The sequence below is a fragment of the Hyperoodon ampullatus genome (genome assembly GCF_949752795.1).
Source record: "Hyperoodon ampullatus genome assembly, chromosome: 12".
NCBI lineage: Eukaryota > Metazoa > Chordata > Mammalia > Artiodactyla > Ziphiidae > Hyperoodon > Hyperoodon ampullatus.
In genome coordinates this window covers 10,539,290-10,553,561 of record NC_136925.1, presented here as the reverse complement: position 1 = coordinate 10,553,561, position 14,272 = coordinate 10,539,290, and the positions used below count along the sequence as shown (strand labels likewise).

General features: G+C 46.2%; 1 protein-coding gene across 1 annotated transcript; it reads left to right on the top strand.

The window, feature by feature from the left end:
* Positions 1–688: 688 nt before the first annotated feature.
* OGFRL1 (opioid growth factor receptor like 1) lies at positions 689–13,695 on the top strand (the record flags this gene model as incomplete). The annotated part of the gene is made up of 7 exons (XM_079716857.1): positions 689–919; positions 5,469–5,555; positions 5,702–5,783; positions 8,515–8,593; positions 8,683–8,749; positions 8,854–8,999; positions 13,029–13,695. 7 exons carry the CDS (start codon positions 689–691, stop codon positions 13,693–13,695), a joined length of 1,359 nt encoding a protein of 452 aa, XP_079572983.1.
* Between the last annotated feature and the right edge of the window lie 577 nt (positions 13,696–14,272).

Genomic DNA, 14,272 nt, shown 5'->3' with positions numbered 1-14,272 from the left:
TTCACCTTCACGTACTTCTAAATCACGTTTTCCCCTGCTGTCCTTCCATTTACAGAACAGACCAAGGGGCCGAGGATTCTGAGTTTTTCCTCCGAGCACAGATGCGGAGTGGGTGTTAGTGAAACCATCCACGGATGCAGGTGACAGTCTGATGGTTATTGCTGCTTTTGCTCTTTGGATGAGGTAGCAGACAGCGTTGACTCTGTGGTCCGCGGGGACTCTGGGTGGCTGCCCAGATGCAGTCTCGGAAGCTCGGGGTTTCTATTGATGTGCTGCCCGGTCACCACCAGCTTTGTCTTCTGCCGTGGCCAATCCGTCTTCCTCCCGGACCAGCCGGGAAAGGGGGCGGGATGTGGACGGGACTCGCCCGCAGACGGCGACGCCTCCTCGGACCCCGATCTGCCCCCCGGGCACGTCCGAGGCCGAGGGAGGCGGGCCTTCCGGGGGGCAGAGCGGCGGGCGCGGCGCGCGGGGCCGGGGAGGCGGGAGCGATGGGCGGGCTCGGGCGCGGGCGGCGGTCCCGGGGCCGCGGGCTCCTCCCCGCCCTGCGCCCGCCGCTCGCCGCGCGCAGGCAGAGCGGGCTGGGCGCCGAGGTGCCGCCCAGCGCCCTGGCCGCGGCCCTGCCCGGGCCCTAGCGCCGCCGCAGCCGGAGCCCGGAGCCCCGCGCCCGCCCGCCCCCGCCTCTCCGATGGGCAACCTGCTCGGCGGGGTCGGCGTGCGCGAGCCCACCACCGTGGAGGACTGCGACTCCACCTGGCAGACGGACTCGGAGCCCGAGCCCGAGGAACCGGGTCCGGGCGGCGGCGAGGGCCCGGGGCGGGAGCCCGCGCAGCCCCCGGAGACCCCGGAGCGAGCCGGCGGCCGGCCCCGCGCCAGCCCCGCGCCCGATCGGGACGCCGAGGCGGCGGGCGCCGAGCAGGTACGCGGCCGGGGGGGCCTCGGGCCGGGATGGGGGGGACGCCGCCGGGAAGGGGGCGGCCCCGGGCGACTCCCCGCGCGCGGGGCCTGGGCGGTGGCTGGGCGGGGGCTGAGCGGGGCGGCTCGTCCTCCCCGCGCCGTCCCGCTGCCCCGGGACCCAGGCCTGCGCGCGGAGGTCGCCCGGGGCCGTCAGCTGCCGGCCTGGGGCCTGAGCGCGGGCACGACGAGGCGGCCCCTCCGGGCAGAACCCAACTTGGAGGGGTGTCTTCTCTGCCTCCGCAGACGGGTGATGGAAGGCGGGGTGGGAGGAACCTGCCTTAGAACAGAGGATTGTGAAAACCCATCTAGTGCGTGTTATTGGTTAAAAAAAAAAACAAACAAAAAAAAACCCGGAATGAAGTGGGACTGCGATGGAGCAGCGAGCCGTCTCCCTATGGCAGGAGTCCCCATCCGACGTTAAAACACCAGGGTTCCTATTCCAAGTCAGGCCTTCCAACCCAGGAGTTCAGGGCACGCTTCAAAATTCCTGTTTCACCCAGAAGACTTGTTGATCCAGCTGTGCTGAAGTCATTTGCCCACTACAATTCGGAGGACGGGTTAGTAAGGAGATAAATATCCCTTTTAACCTCTGATGGACTGAAAATAATCCAGAAAACTTCAAAAGGAGGAGCTGCGTGGCCAAGCCTCTGAAGAAGTGCGCCTGGCGGAGCTCTGACAGGCTGGTGGTCCCGGGTCAGGCCCGCCTTCCCATCAGCCATGGGGGGATGAGGGTGGGAAGTGGAGCCCCAAATCTGATGTAACCACGGGCTCTCGGGTTGAGGAGAGGAATCAGCGGTATATTTTATAGGAAGGCTGCCTTCTACATCTTGACGATCATCTCTTTTTGGGTCGGGAGGAAACAGTCTTAGTGAAGGCTCTATGCTATCCAGGTCATTTCCATCAACTGCGGTTTCAGGGGTGGGGTACGGTGGGAGTTGCTGTTTTGAGTCCCCACTTTAGAGAAAACTGAGGCTTAGGAGAAGCTTGCCCAAGATCATCCAGGGAGAGAGAGGTGCAAACCCAAGTATGCCTGTCACCATCACCAGCATCAGAACTTCTGACGCGCTGGAGTCGTGAATGTCACTCTGCCCCTTGCTGCTGGGTCATCTTGCCTCGGGAACTCAACCTCAGGGAAGTATGAGACACTGTATTCCAGAGTTTTTCTCTTCCACTTGTCTTCAAATGAAGAAACCTTCTGAAGAAGTTTGGGATGTCAAAAAACACCCACTCAGATTCAGTCCAACTCACCTGGTCCATCTATATAAAACAGTTTTATAATTAATGTTTCAGTCAGTTAATTGCAAGCCCAGTAAATGGTAAATGGCACCAACCCTTCCTTTTCCCCTCGAATGATTAATTTTTCTTCTCAGTATCACCATGTAACTTCTACTTTTTAATGCTGCTTTTGACTGTCCACCTCATCTATTCCCTACACCCCACAGTCATTTGCAAGAACTACTGGAGCGACCTTTAAAGTCTATCCCAGACTGACTACTTCTTACCAGCTCCACTGCTGTATTCCTAGTCCAACTGAATAGCTGACAAACGACAGTGCCATTCACTGAGATGGGGAAGTCTAGGGGGAAAGCAGCATCCGAGGTTAAGTCAAGAATGCTCTTGGGTTTAATATGAGACCTCCAAGTGGAGTTGGTGAGTAGTTAATTACGAGTGGAGCCTCAGTCCAGGACTGGAGTCATCAGCATGTAAGAGTGGAGGTATTTAGGGCTTCCCTGGTGGCGCAGTGGTTGAGAGTCCGCCTGCCGATGTAGGGAACACGGGTTCGTGCCCCGGTCCGGGAGGATCCCACATGCCGTGGAGCGGCTGGGCCCGTGAGCCATGGCCGCTGAGCCTGCGCGTCCGGAGCCTGTGCTCCGTAACGGGAGAGGCCACAGCAGTGAGAGGCCCGCGTACCGCAAACAAACAAACAAAAAAAGAATGGAGGTATTTAAAGTCCTGGGAAGATACGGGGTCGTCAAGGAGCGTGAGAAGTGTGGTCAAGCCCTCGGCACCTCTCCACTGAGAGCACGTGAGGAGGAGGAACCAAAGGCTGACCAGGGGTGACCGATGAGATGGGAAGGAAACCAGGGCAGCTGTGGCAGGTGACAGTGTTGCAGGAAGGAGAGGGCTTAGCTGGCCCCACGCTGCTGGGAGGTTGCCTGAGTTGAGCACCAAGAAGGATGCTCGCTCAGTGAGACGGAAATTTGTTAGGTGACATTCACAAGAGTCGTTTGGCTGTGGATGGAATGCGGAGGACGAAAGCCTGGTTGGGGTGGTAAGTGGGAGAAGAGGAGATGGACGGGGACTCTGGGCAACTCTCCGGGGAGGCTTTACTGTGAAAGGGAGCGGAGCCATGGGTCTGTCATTCAGACGGGGTTTGGGTCAGTTCCAATTTGCGTATGTTTGTTTTAGGATGAGAGATACTACAGCATGTTTGCTGAAGGAAATGACCCAGAAGACAGGGACAGGGCTTCCCTGGTGGCGCAGTGGTTGAGGGTCCGCCTGCCGATGCAGGGGACGCGGGTTCGTGCCCCGGTCCAGGAGGATCCCACATGCCGCGGAGCGGCTGGGCCCGTGAGCCATGGCCGCTGAGCCTGCGCGTCCGGAGCCTGTGCTCCGCAACGGGAGAGGCCACAACAGTGAGAGGCCTGCGTACCGCAAAAAAAGAAAAAAAAAAAAAAAAAGACAGGGACATTTTGGTGACACAGGAACTAGTAATAATATGTTAAGGAAGAAAATTGGTGGCTGAGCAGGTGAAAGGGGGTGGGATAGAGAGACCAAAGGAGCGGGAAGTGGGGGAGAGCAGGGACACTGCCTGCAGGTTGGCACATTTAGAGGATGGAGGAGGTGGGCGTGCCCGTGATCATCCTGGGAAATAGACCGGGTGTGAGTCATTCTCGTCACTTCAAACGTGATCAAACTAGGATTCAGTTAAAAGCCTCACAAAGCAGCAGCAGAGTGAAGACTCAGCCCAAGTGTCCTGACTCCCAGTTTGGGGCTGTTGACATGAAACCACGGTTTCTATAACGATCCTTCGCATTTGGTGGAGCTGAAACTGATTCAGACCTAATTAGTTAGACTTGGAGCCCAGAGCCTGGGGTTCTCATTCTCCCGCTGTCGCTGGGCTCTGGGTGTTGGTGAAATTCTCCGAGCCTGCGTTACCTTGTTTCTAAGATGGAAGCACTCCTAACTGCCTGCCAGGTGTGTTATAAGAATCAAAGGAAATGATATATGTGCTTTGTACATGGAAAAGTGCTTTCTGTACACATGTCGGATGATGAGTCATGGGGTTGTAGCTCAGGCTAAATAGATTCAGAAACCCGCTAGGCAGAGCTATTTTGAAACGTGTGACAAGGACCAGAACGTAAGCTTTGCCTTGCTTATGTAATGTGACAGAGTGTAGCCTGTATTGAACACCAGCGAGTTTGGTAAGTATCTCTGTACTTGTAGTAATAGTGAGAATCACGCCACTTCAGAAACGTGTGAAAACTGCTTAGAGGATGCCAGTCTGTCAGCACAGGTGGGGGCGGGGGCTGAGGAGAAGAGGGTAGGGGCAAAGCTCTTAATGAATATTCAGACCTAAACTTTGTCATCTGTTTCATCATTGTCACCAGTCTTGTTGCCCTTCTGCGTGACACTGGACCCAAAGCACGTTCCTGCACATTATAATAGTATTGATACCTGGAGTTAGAGAATGCGAACTGATTATATTGACCTGTATCTTATATTTTCAAAATTATGTCATGGGGCTGGGAGTTTTGTTTAGAATCTAAATAGTGTGAGTAAACTACCACATATAAGTTACTACAATGTAATGTGAAGTTCATTCCAATTGAGAGCTTTTATTGCTTTGTGTGTATATATTTGAAAATTTCTAGCTTTAATCACATTGTATTATCACTGAATTAATGGAAGGTTGTTCATACCTTTGTGTACTTGTTATGGTGCTGTAAAGGGTGGAATTTAGAAAGCTATTTAGTTTGTGTTAAAAGCCCCCTTTCCTTGCATTAATATTACTTGACTTCCAAGTACAGCTAAACATTGCAAAATTAATGACAATTTTCTTTGAGGAATTGATTTATTATCTTAACACTTTTCTTTTTAGTGTTATGTAAAGTATTCTAAAATAAGTTTGGTCAAAGTATCACTTGTGTAACCTCTGGTAAAATATAGGTCTTGAATTCATTTTAAGGATTCTAAGGTTTTAACGTTTCTACTGGATACCGATCCATAACATTTGGCCTCTATAGGCTTTTGGTGAATAATAAAGTTTTTTATTTAGTGAAACACCTTAGGGCAAATGTTATTGGCTTCAACTCAGGAAACGAGAATGCCAACAAATGTTGCTAGTAAGCATTATTAAGAGGACATTTATAATATCTTCATTTATCTGGACATCTTGATACTTTTCAGGCTTTCTTTATGGATGTTCATTATTTTAAGTTTGTTCTGGAAACTTCTTGGTGAAATTATCTTGCTTCAACATGCAAATGGAATTTCATTTTTTATTTTAGGGGGCTGATTCCACTGAAGTATCTGCCAAACCAAAGAGAAGTTTTTATGCTGCGAGGGATTTGTACAAATACCGACACCAGTACCCAGTAAGACTATAGAATTTTTTTTTTCTAAAATATTTCCCTTCTGTTTTTGTTACTTTGTGGTGCCAGTGAGCAAATGTGCAAGGAAGGTCCCTGTGCCTTTTTTTTATATGTCCATATGCTGGAGATTGATTTATTTTTTCCTTTAGCAGAACTTCAAAGATATCCGATATCAAAATGACTTGAGCAATCTTCGTTTTTATAAGAATAAAATTCCATTTAAGCCTGATGGTGAGTAATCCGCTACCTTGGTAAAAAGCCAACTTTAAATAGTAGTACCGCTAGTCATTCTTTGTTCATTCCATGGTCAGTGCATTCATTGTTCATTGACTGGCTTTACTCTGCCCTGCCGTCCACTGTGTCCCCAGAGTCCTAGACCCTTGAGCTGTGAGCATCTGCTCAGCAGATTCTGGGGGAGTAACTTGAGGATTAGCAGTCCTTCCCACCACCTGTTTACAGTGGTGACTACTATCTGAAAGGTAGTGGGGGCCATTTTTGTGAGAGGAAAAGAGGAGCTTTTGAGAACCATAGAATATTAGATTATTAAGGAACCATAAGGGAGATCAAATTCAGTTTCCTCATTTTAAAGATGAAATTGCTGGGTCTTGATGACCGACTTGATCATAAACTTGATCATAGACTTAGATCTGGGCTCCAGAGTTCGGTGTTCTTTTCACCGTGCCTAACCCGGAAAATCTTTGGAACATATTGAAAGGTGGTTTTTCTATTAGAATAATCTTTCCTGTCGATTTTCAGATTCAAGGTCAGGGAGCTAGAGCAGCCTCAGTTCAGCGTTTCAACATCCCAGGGAGGGAACTGCAGACACTGTAGATCTCCACGCAACTCTGTCAGATATACTGACCCTCCTCCACACTCTACAGTTGCCCTCCCAGGATCTTTCCTAAACCTTTAGTGAGAGGGTGCAGTCTCCGTGGTAATATGCACAATTCACCCAGGCACCAGGCCGTGGTTCATGGTGGGCGTCCTCATTTTATCCAGGCCAAACCAGAAAGCTGGCTGCTCCCCGTCCGTAGAGCCCTTATCTCTGTGAGGTGACCAGATGGCCCTGGCTGCTGCTCTTTACTCTCAGTGGAGACCCAGCCAAATCCCCAGCAGCGTGAGTCAGGGAATGAGGGTCATGGATTGCAAAGCTCTCCGAGTGGCAGGACCTTGCATTCTTTGATGAACTAACTGGCTGAAGAATATCTAAGGAATTCCCTATATTTGTGCACTGGCAGACGCACCAGTTGGAAATTAGGATGTAAGAACATTGCTGCAATGGCCAGGTCCCCTTATCTTCATTTGATTTCTGGCGTCCCAGCAGTCTGCCCTGTTTTGGAAGGAGCCCTCTAGATAAAAATGCCCTGTTGTATTGACTAACGGTAGAAATGTACTGCTTTATTTACTAATTGAAATAGTATTAATTAAATTAGTTAGTTTTTTAGGACATGGAGTAAGAAAACCTTTGAAGAAATGCAATGATAGATAGCTAATTTGACTCTGATGTGAATTTAAAAAAATTTTCCCAAAGGAATGCCTTCAAAATATTAAAAACATTGAACATAGAGATAATGACAGTATTTAACTGAATTATTTTTATGTTTCTAACAGTGAATTTATTTTTGAGGTGGTAATTTAGAGCAATAACTTAAAGCAATGCATTAATTTTTTGTAATCTTTATCACAAATGTTATTTGGAAATCTTATAAGACCGGTGGAGGTCAGAAGTTTTAGCTAAGGTCACATAAAATGTTATTCTAGTTTATTATATAAATTACATCAACTCTCACTTTCCTTCCCAGTATGTGTGAACACACACACACACACACACACACCCCACGCTTGTCAGTAAGCATAAGGCTGCAACGATGTACGTTACTTGTTAAGTAGGAGGAGGGATAGATGGAAGGGGAAATAAATGGGAAATTATGGAGGTAAATGGCTTCAACATGCTGATGATTAAAAAACAGCCTTTACCAAAAACCCTGAGTGTGGACCTCTAGTACAAACTGGTGATCTCTGGAGGAAACGAGAAGGAGATGAGTTACGTTTAGTAAGATATTAGGTTGTTGTGTCTTTTCCTATAAAATTGACTAAGTGGCTGCACAGTCAGTTGTGACTAGACAGATTTGGGAAGCAGAGAATTTTGCCGTGATAAGTTCTTAAGGAGAAGAACTGGATGTGGTGAAGAAGAGGGCTTACGTTTCAGAACCAGAAAGACCTGTGTTCTACTCCTGGTTTTGTTAGTGTGACTGAGCAAATCACACCGTGTCCTCAGTGGTAAAGCGGGGCTGGTGACGCTGGTTTGAGACAGTGCTGGGTGGATTCAGCGGGCTGGCTACACCCTGTGTAATCCCGGCCCCCGCCGCTAGGAGGCGCTCACCACCATTTCCTTTCCCTTTTCTCTCCTCCCTTTCCTCCTTTTCCCTGCTTCTCTCCTTTCTCTTCTTCCCATCTCTGTCTCCTTCCTTTCTTTTTGCCTGGCATACATTTCATTTTTATTTGATCTAGTATTTCAAGAACTCTGTGGCCCTCCAGGGCAAGGGTTGGCCAACTTTCTCTGTACAGAGCCAGAGAGTAAATATCCTCAGCTTTGTGGGCCACGCAATCTCTGTTGCAACTACTCAACTCCCCTGTTATGATAGAAAATACGTGAATGGATGTGCCTGGCTGTGTTCCAATAAAGCTTTATTTATAAAACAGATGGCAGGCCATAGGTTGCCAGCCTCTGCTTTAGAGTAACTGTCCAATAGCACTTTCTCCGATCTGAGGTGCCATAAATTTTTTTTAGAATTAGACTTATTACATAACAGAGTATATGGCATAGGGTATTCATCTTACAAAAGCATTGTTGTTGTGTGCTGTTGTTAAGTTTTAACATAAGGCTTAAGCGATTCAGTCTTAAAATGCCTCCAACAATGTTTTACACGTCTGGTTCGTGTTCTAAATCTTTACTCTTTAGGTGTTTACATTGAAGAAGTTCTCAGTAAGTGGAAAGGAGATTACGAGAAGCTGGAATACAGCCACACCTACATCCAATGGTCAGTCGTGTGCTCTCTCTCACACCTGTTTCATCATGTGTGTCTCCCAGGCAACATTAATATAAAAATATTATTTTTCTAAAACGTAGGCTTTTCCCCCTGAGAGAACAAGGCTTGAACTTTTATGCTAAAGAACTAACTACGTATGAAATTGAGGTAAGGCAAGCTCACTTCATTCGGTGTGAATTAGCCAAATAATATCGCCATTTGATGGCCCTGGTAAGTCCGAGTCACCCAGCTGACTTTTCTTGTTTCATTAGGAATTCAAGAAAACAAAAGAGGCAATTAGAAGATTCCTCTTGGCTTATAAAATGATGTTGGAATTTTTTGGAATAAAACTGATAGATAAAACTGGAAATGTTGCTCGGGCTGTAAACTGGCAGGAAAGGTTTCAGCACCTGAACGAGTAAGTAAAGCCCCGCAGTGCGAGCAGTGCGACCCGGGCTGGCGTGGTGTTTTCCCCGGGTTGGAGTTCTCTATGGCTCATAGAACAAGCTACAGATGGACTCAGGAATTTGAATTCAAAAGCTCGTCTGAAATGCATTTTATTCCTGTTCTGTATTCTAAAGCAAAACAAAGCAGCAGCCAAAAAAGAATGACATTCCAGGTAGAAACGCGGCGGCCCCGTTTCAGAGCCGTTTCTTCCTGAAGCATCTCCGCTGCCCCGGCCAAGTGTGGCTTCGCTCCCTCTTTACACCACATTGCTTGGCCTTCACGGTTGTTGTTTGTGTACACTTTTCCAGACCCATCTCCTAGGTTGTGAGATTCTGGTAGCTCAGCACGCTCCTCGGGCACAGTGCCTTCTTAGATTAAATCCATGAATTAAGCCTATGACATATAAAAATCATTTCATAAGACTGACAGGTACTCATACATGTTACTAAGGAAGAGGGAAAATTAGAATCTTCGCCATTTAGGTCAAAACCAGAAGCCCAGTTTTGGTTAATAAAGCCAAACACCTGGAAGAAAATTTTACCAGTTTATTTGGAATTGATTTGCTATATTCTTTTGCTTGAATATTTATAATTTTCATTAACACTTATGCCCAAAGTTGGGTTTTTTTATTATTATTTTCTTTGCATGCAAACTGGCTTTTTTTTCTTTTTAATTATAGGGTGACTTACGAGCACTGGACTATAAAACCAACTTTAAACATTTTTAGCACATTGTCATTAGCTGAACTGGGCAAGTACTAAGAGAAAAAAAAATTAAAACTAACCTAAGAAATATTTCTTTGCCCCAAACAGAATTTTCTGCATTGCTTAACTAAATTTTTTGTGTTTTCCTAGAACTTTTATCTTGCTTGTGTAAAATGAGTATGAGTATAGTATTAATGTTTAAGCCTTCCATTTACTTTATTAGTTATAATCAACGCTGTTAAAATGGTAGCTTGCACTAAAACATGCAGGATATGGGCATAAAGCGTTATGATCTTGACCAGAAGACCCATTAACTCATAACTCAAGTTCACTTTGATTTCTGTAGAGCGCTTATAGCAGAAGTATATATGCCTCTGCCTAAGCAATGCAGGTAGCTATCTCCGGGCAGAGTTTCTAAGCACTTATGTCAGACTGTCACAGAAAGCTGTGTGCAAGTAGCCTGTCGACATGAAGGACGGCAGAAGGCAGCCTTTGAAGAGGGTCTGGTAGCATCTCATCTTCCATGTACCCACGACTATCGTTTTAGAGAATCTCCACCTGGTTTTGTTTTGGTCAGAATAGCAATCATACTTAGTAAATGTTTGTTCAATGAATAATGAGGAACAAAACAGGTTTGTCTGCCTAAATCCTCCTTGGGGTTTTATTGTCAGATCCTCAAATTAGTAGCTGGAAGCCACCCTTCTGAAGGCTGTCGTTGAGTGATGTCCTAGCTTGGCGCGGGGAGGGGAACCTGACCCCTACTGCCCCATGCTGCTCCCTTTCTTTCCACCAGCATTTTTCCTTTCCGTGGGTATTGCTTACGGCTTTTATTTGTGTTTTAATCTGTATGACATCTTGAGTTTTTCACGGTAAGCAGGGAACTCAATACATTTATCGTAGCCTAGCGGATAAAAAATATTGAATGAAAATCAAGTGAAATAAAGTTTAGTGAACAAGTGACCATGACTAAAAGAGGTAAAACATTTTCAGACACGAGAGTGCAGATGTATAGACCAACCACTAAGATGGATCTCCAGTTTTATTTGTAATCACCTTGGATTACAGAGCTGTATTTTAGACCCTGGAATCTACTCTCACTTTTACTTTCTGTCTCCTGGTTCTTGGCTTCTGTGTGTCCTTTCCTCGCTAACCTGCTCTTCCTGACAGCTTCAGTCCTGCTTACTACCCTTACCGCTGTCTGGAAGCCCAGCTTCTCTCTTTTTATCTGCTACGTGACCCCAAAGTCTACTCACAACTCTAGGAGAGTGGGGGGTTGTTTTTGTATTTCTTTGTGACATTTATTTCAAATCATACTGAAACACCCGATTTCTTTCTTGTATGATTTTGTCTATAATCCTGATCTTCATTCTCTTTAACCCAAGTGTTTGTCCTTTTCTTCTTTATGTAAACTTTTTAATTGGAGAACGTGTTGATACAGATAAGTGTGCACAGACATTTTATCTTGGTCATTCATCCTGGACTGGATATATGAAATTGAGCTGCTTGCAAATATAGTAAATTTTGTTGTGTCGTGTAACTCTTCTTTGGGATTTTTAAAGGAAAACATTCTTCCACTTTTCCATCTCTCTCTTTCTCATAGACTTATGAAGCAGATGTTGGGATTTTACCACCAAGTTTTTAGAGTATGCAAACTCTACATTGGATCAGTCTTGCTGATAAAGACATTGTCTTAACTTCACTCAAATTTGTATTGTCTCAAAAGACTGGTACTTCCTAACTATTAAAAAATACAGATTCATAAAACTGAAATGTATCTGTGCTATGTTGTACCCTTTGGCCTTCAAAGAGTCGAATAGTAAGAGAACACTATTTTGGTAAACACCCAGAAGCCTGGAGATAATGAAAACTGCTGGACTTGTCATTTCTAGTGTCTGGGGAGCCCACATCATTAAGGGTTTAGTTTTGTCCAAACTAACTCTCTTCTTAAAATATAAGGCCATGGAACCACACACTTCCATCCCTCAAATAATTCAGTATCCTTCTCCATGCTTCCCAAATAACTTGCTAGTTATTCCTAAGTGAATACCAAGCACTTGTGGAAGCCGAGGCAGGTGTATGCGATGCTTGTCTAAAGTTCAGTGTCTGAGGTATAGACAGGTTTGGGGAAGTGAGGAATAAGTGGTGCAATATTGGGTGAGTAACTAACCCGGGCTGTTGATGACACACGTGATTCATACATGGACCTGAAGGTTCCCATAGGATGCAGCCAGGTATTTGTAATAAAGCAACTCTTGGGCTGCGTGAGGTAGGGGGGCAAGATTATGAATCGTGACAAAATAGGTTTGGAAAGTTTTCATCTGCTAATGGCTTTAGTTTTGGGACAAAAAAAGAAAGATGTTAGTGCAATCTGGGGAAAGAGGAGTCTTTACAGTCAATGCCCTTAGAAGCAAAATTTTAAATTCTGTGATAGGGAAAGAGGAGGTGAGAGAGAGGCCACAGACGGAAGAGAATGAGGTGATTAAGGTGGGATAGGTACACATATGGTAGACCTTAGTACCAAACCTGAATAATACCAATACCAACAATTATATTGATGTTAAATAGTGTCTGAAATCTACTGAGTTCCACATGCTCTGCATATATGTCAGCTAATTTGATGCTTACAAGTGCAGTGAGGTGTGGGCCCTTTTCCCCACATTACAGATGAGGGTACTTGAGCCTTAGAGGTGCCATGATTTCACATAGCTGTTGGTGGCACAGCTAGGGTGTGAATTCAGTTCTGACTCCAAAGCCTACACTCTTTGCTAAATACGTCAGTTCTGCCTCCTTTGTCAGAATTGTTCTAGCAAGGTAGAATGGTTTCTGCTGCTTTCCTTCTGAGTTGGTTGATACGGCGGGTTCTGCTGGCCCGCTGACCCTGTAAGTCGTACATTTGGCTGGGAACCAATGCTCAGCACTGCTTACCTGTGACAGGTACGATACATTTGTGTAGTAGATAGTCATCCTCAGTGTATTAAACAAACAAACAGCAATTCGACATCCGTGGGAATACATTTAAAATCTAAATGTTTTTCAAGTACGAAGAACTAAAGGGAAAAGGAGAATTTATTTTATGCATTGGAGTTTTACATAGATTGGCATTATGCTGAGGTACAGGGGTTTCACATCTTCTGTTTTATTCTTCTTAGTGGTGTCTACTCCGACTTTTAGCAAAGTCATTACAAGGCATGTTTTCCCACCTTACGCTTCCATCAGAAGTAGTTTCCCAGTGGTTTTTATGCCCCCGCTTTCCGCCACCTAATTTTCCTCCTTCGTTGTATTCAATCCTCTTCCAGGTCTCAGCACAACTATTTAAGGATCACCCGTATTCTGAAAAGCCTCGGCGAGCTTGGATATGAAAGTTTTAAATCTCCTCTTGTAAAATTTATTCTTCATGAGGCTCTTGTGGAAAATACCATCCCCAATATTAAACAGAGCGCACTGGAGTATTTCGTGTACACAATTAGAGACCGAAGGGAAAGAAGAAGACTTCTGCGGTTCGCCCAGAAACATTACACGCCCTCGGAGAATTTTATCTGGGGACCACCCAGGAGGGAACAGCCCGAGGGCAGCAAAGCCCCGAAGACCCCCGCCCCACCCACCTCGGGGCACCACAGCCAGACGTCTCTGCACAAAAAACCCAAGGACTCCAAAAATCCCTCTGCAGCTGCGCGTGTAAGTAGCAAAGCTGCCGAAGACAAAAAAGTGGCCCCTAGGGAGCCGGGGGAGGAGACAGACTGGCCCAGCTCAGAGGCCGGCAGTGAGGCTGCCAGGCCAGGAGACCCAGAGAGAGAGGGTGATGCTGACAATTCCAGTCCTCAACCAGAAGAGACAATTGCTCATGCGCTGGAGAAAAAGGAGAGTGCGTCTCCCTCTGAAAAAGATGAAGAGCGTGAAAACCATAACAAGGACTGTGAAAGTCCCGGAGAGACAGGTTCCCACGATGACGCACTATTACAGTGAATTATCAGGAAGCCCACAAACCCGTGTGGGTGAGGAACAGAGGCCACGTTTTGGAGGGTAGCCGGCTGTTGGTGATCTCTGTTGTAAGCACTTAGTTGTCACTTGGTTTTGCTTTTGGACGACAATGAATTTAATATTTAACCGGAAGCCTGAAGACAGGACCCAATTAATGAATGTATTCTGTAACACTTTGGGGATGTGAGTTTTCGAATCCTGTACACAACAATTACTTTTAAATTATTTTCAATGTATCTGGAAATAATCATGTAGTCTTCGATATAGCAGATTCGTTCTTTGGAGAGACTCCACTCTACATGAAGAAGATCAAGAGGATCATTTCGTGAGGTTGCCACCCCTTTGCCTGATTTATGGATTCCTTTTTTTTTTAAGCTGCAAGAAAGAATTTGGTCTTCTCAGATGTATTCGGAAGAAATTGGGAGTTTTCTCATTACAGCACCTCAGCATGCTTATTTTTAGTTTCTGGTAAGTGGGATGGATGTTCCTGGGGAGATATACCTGCCCCTCCCCGTTTGCCGGTCCTGCTGTTTTTCCTCTTCCCCTCCCCATTCTCTCCCTC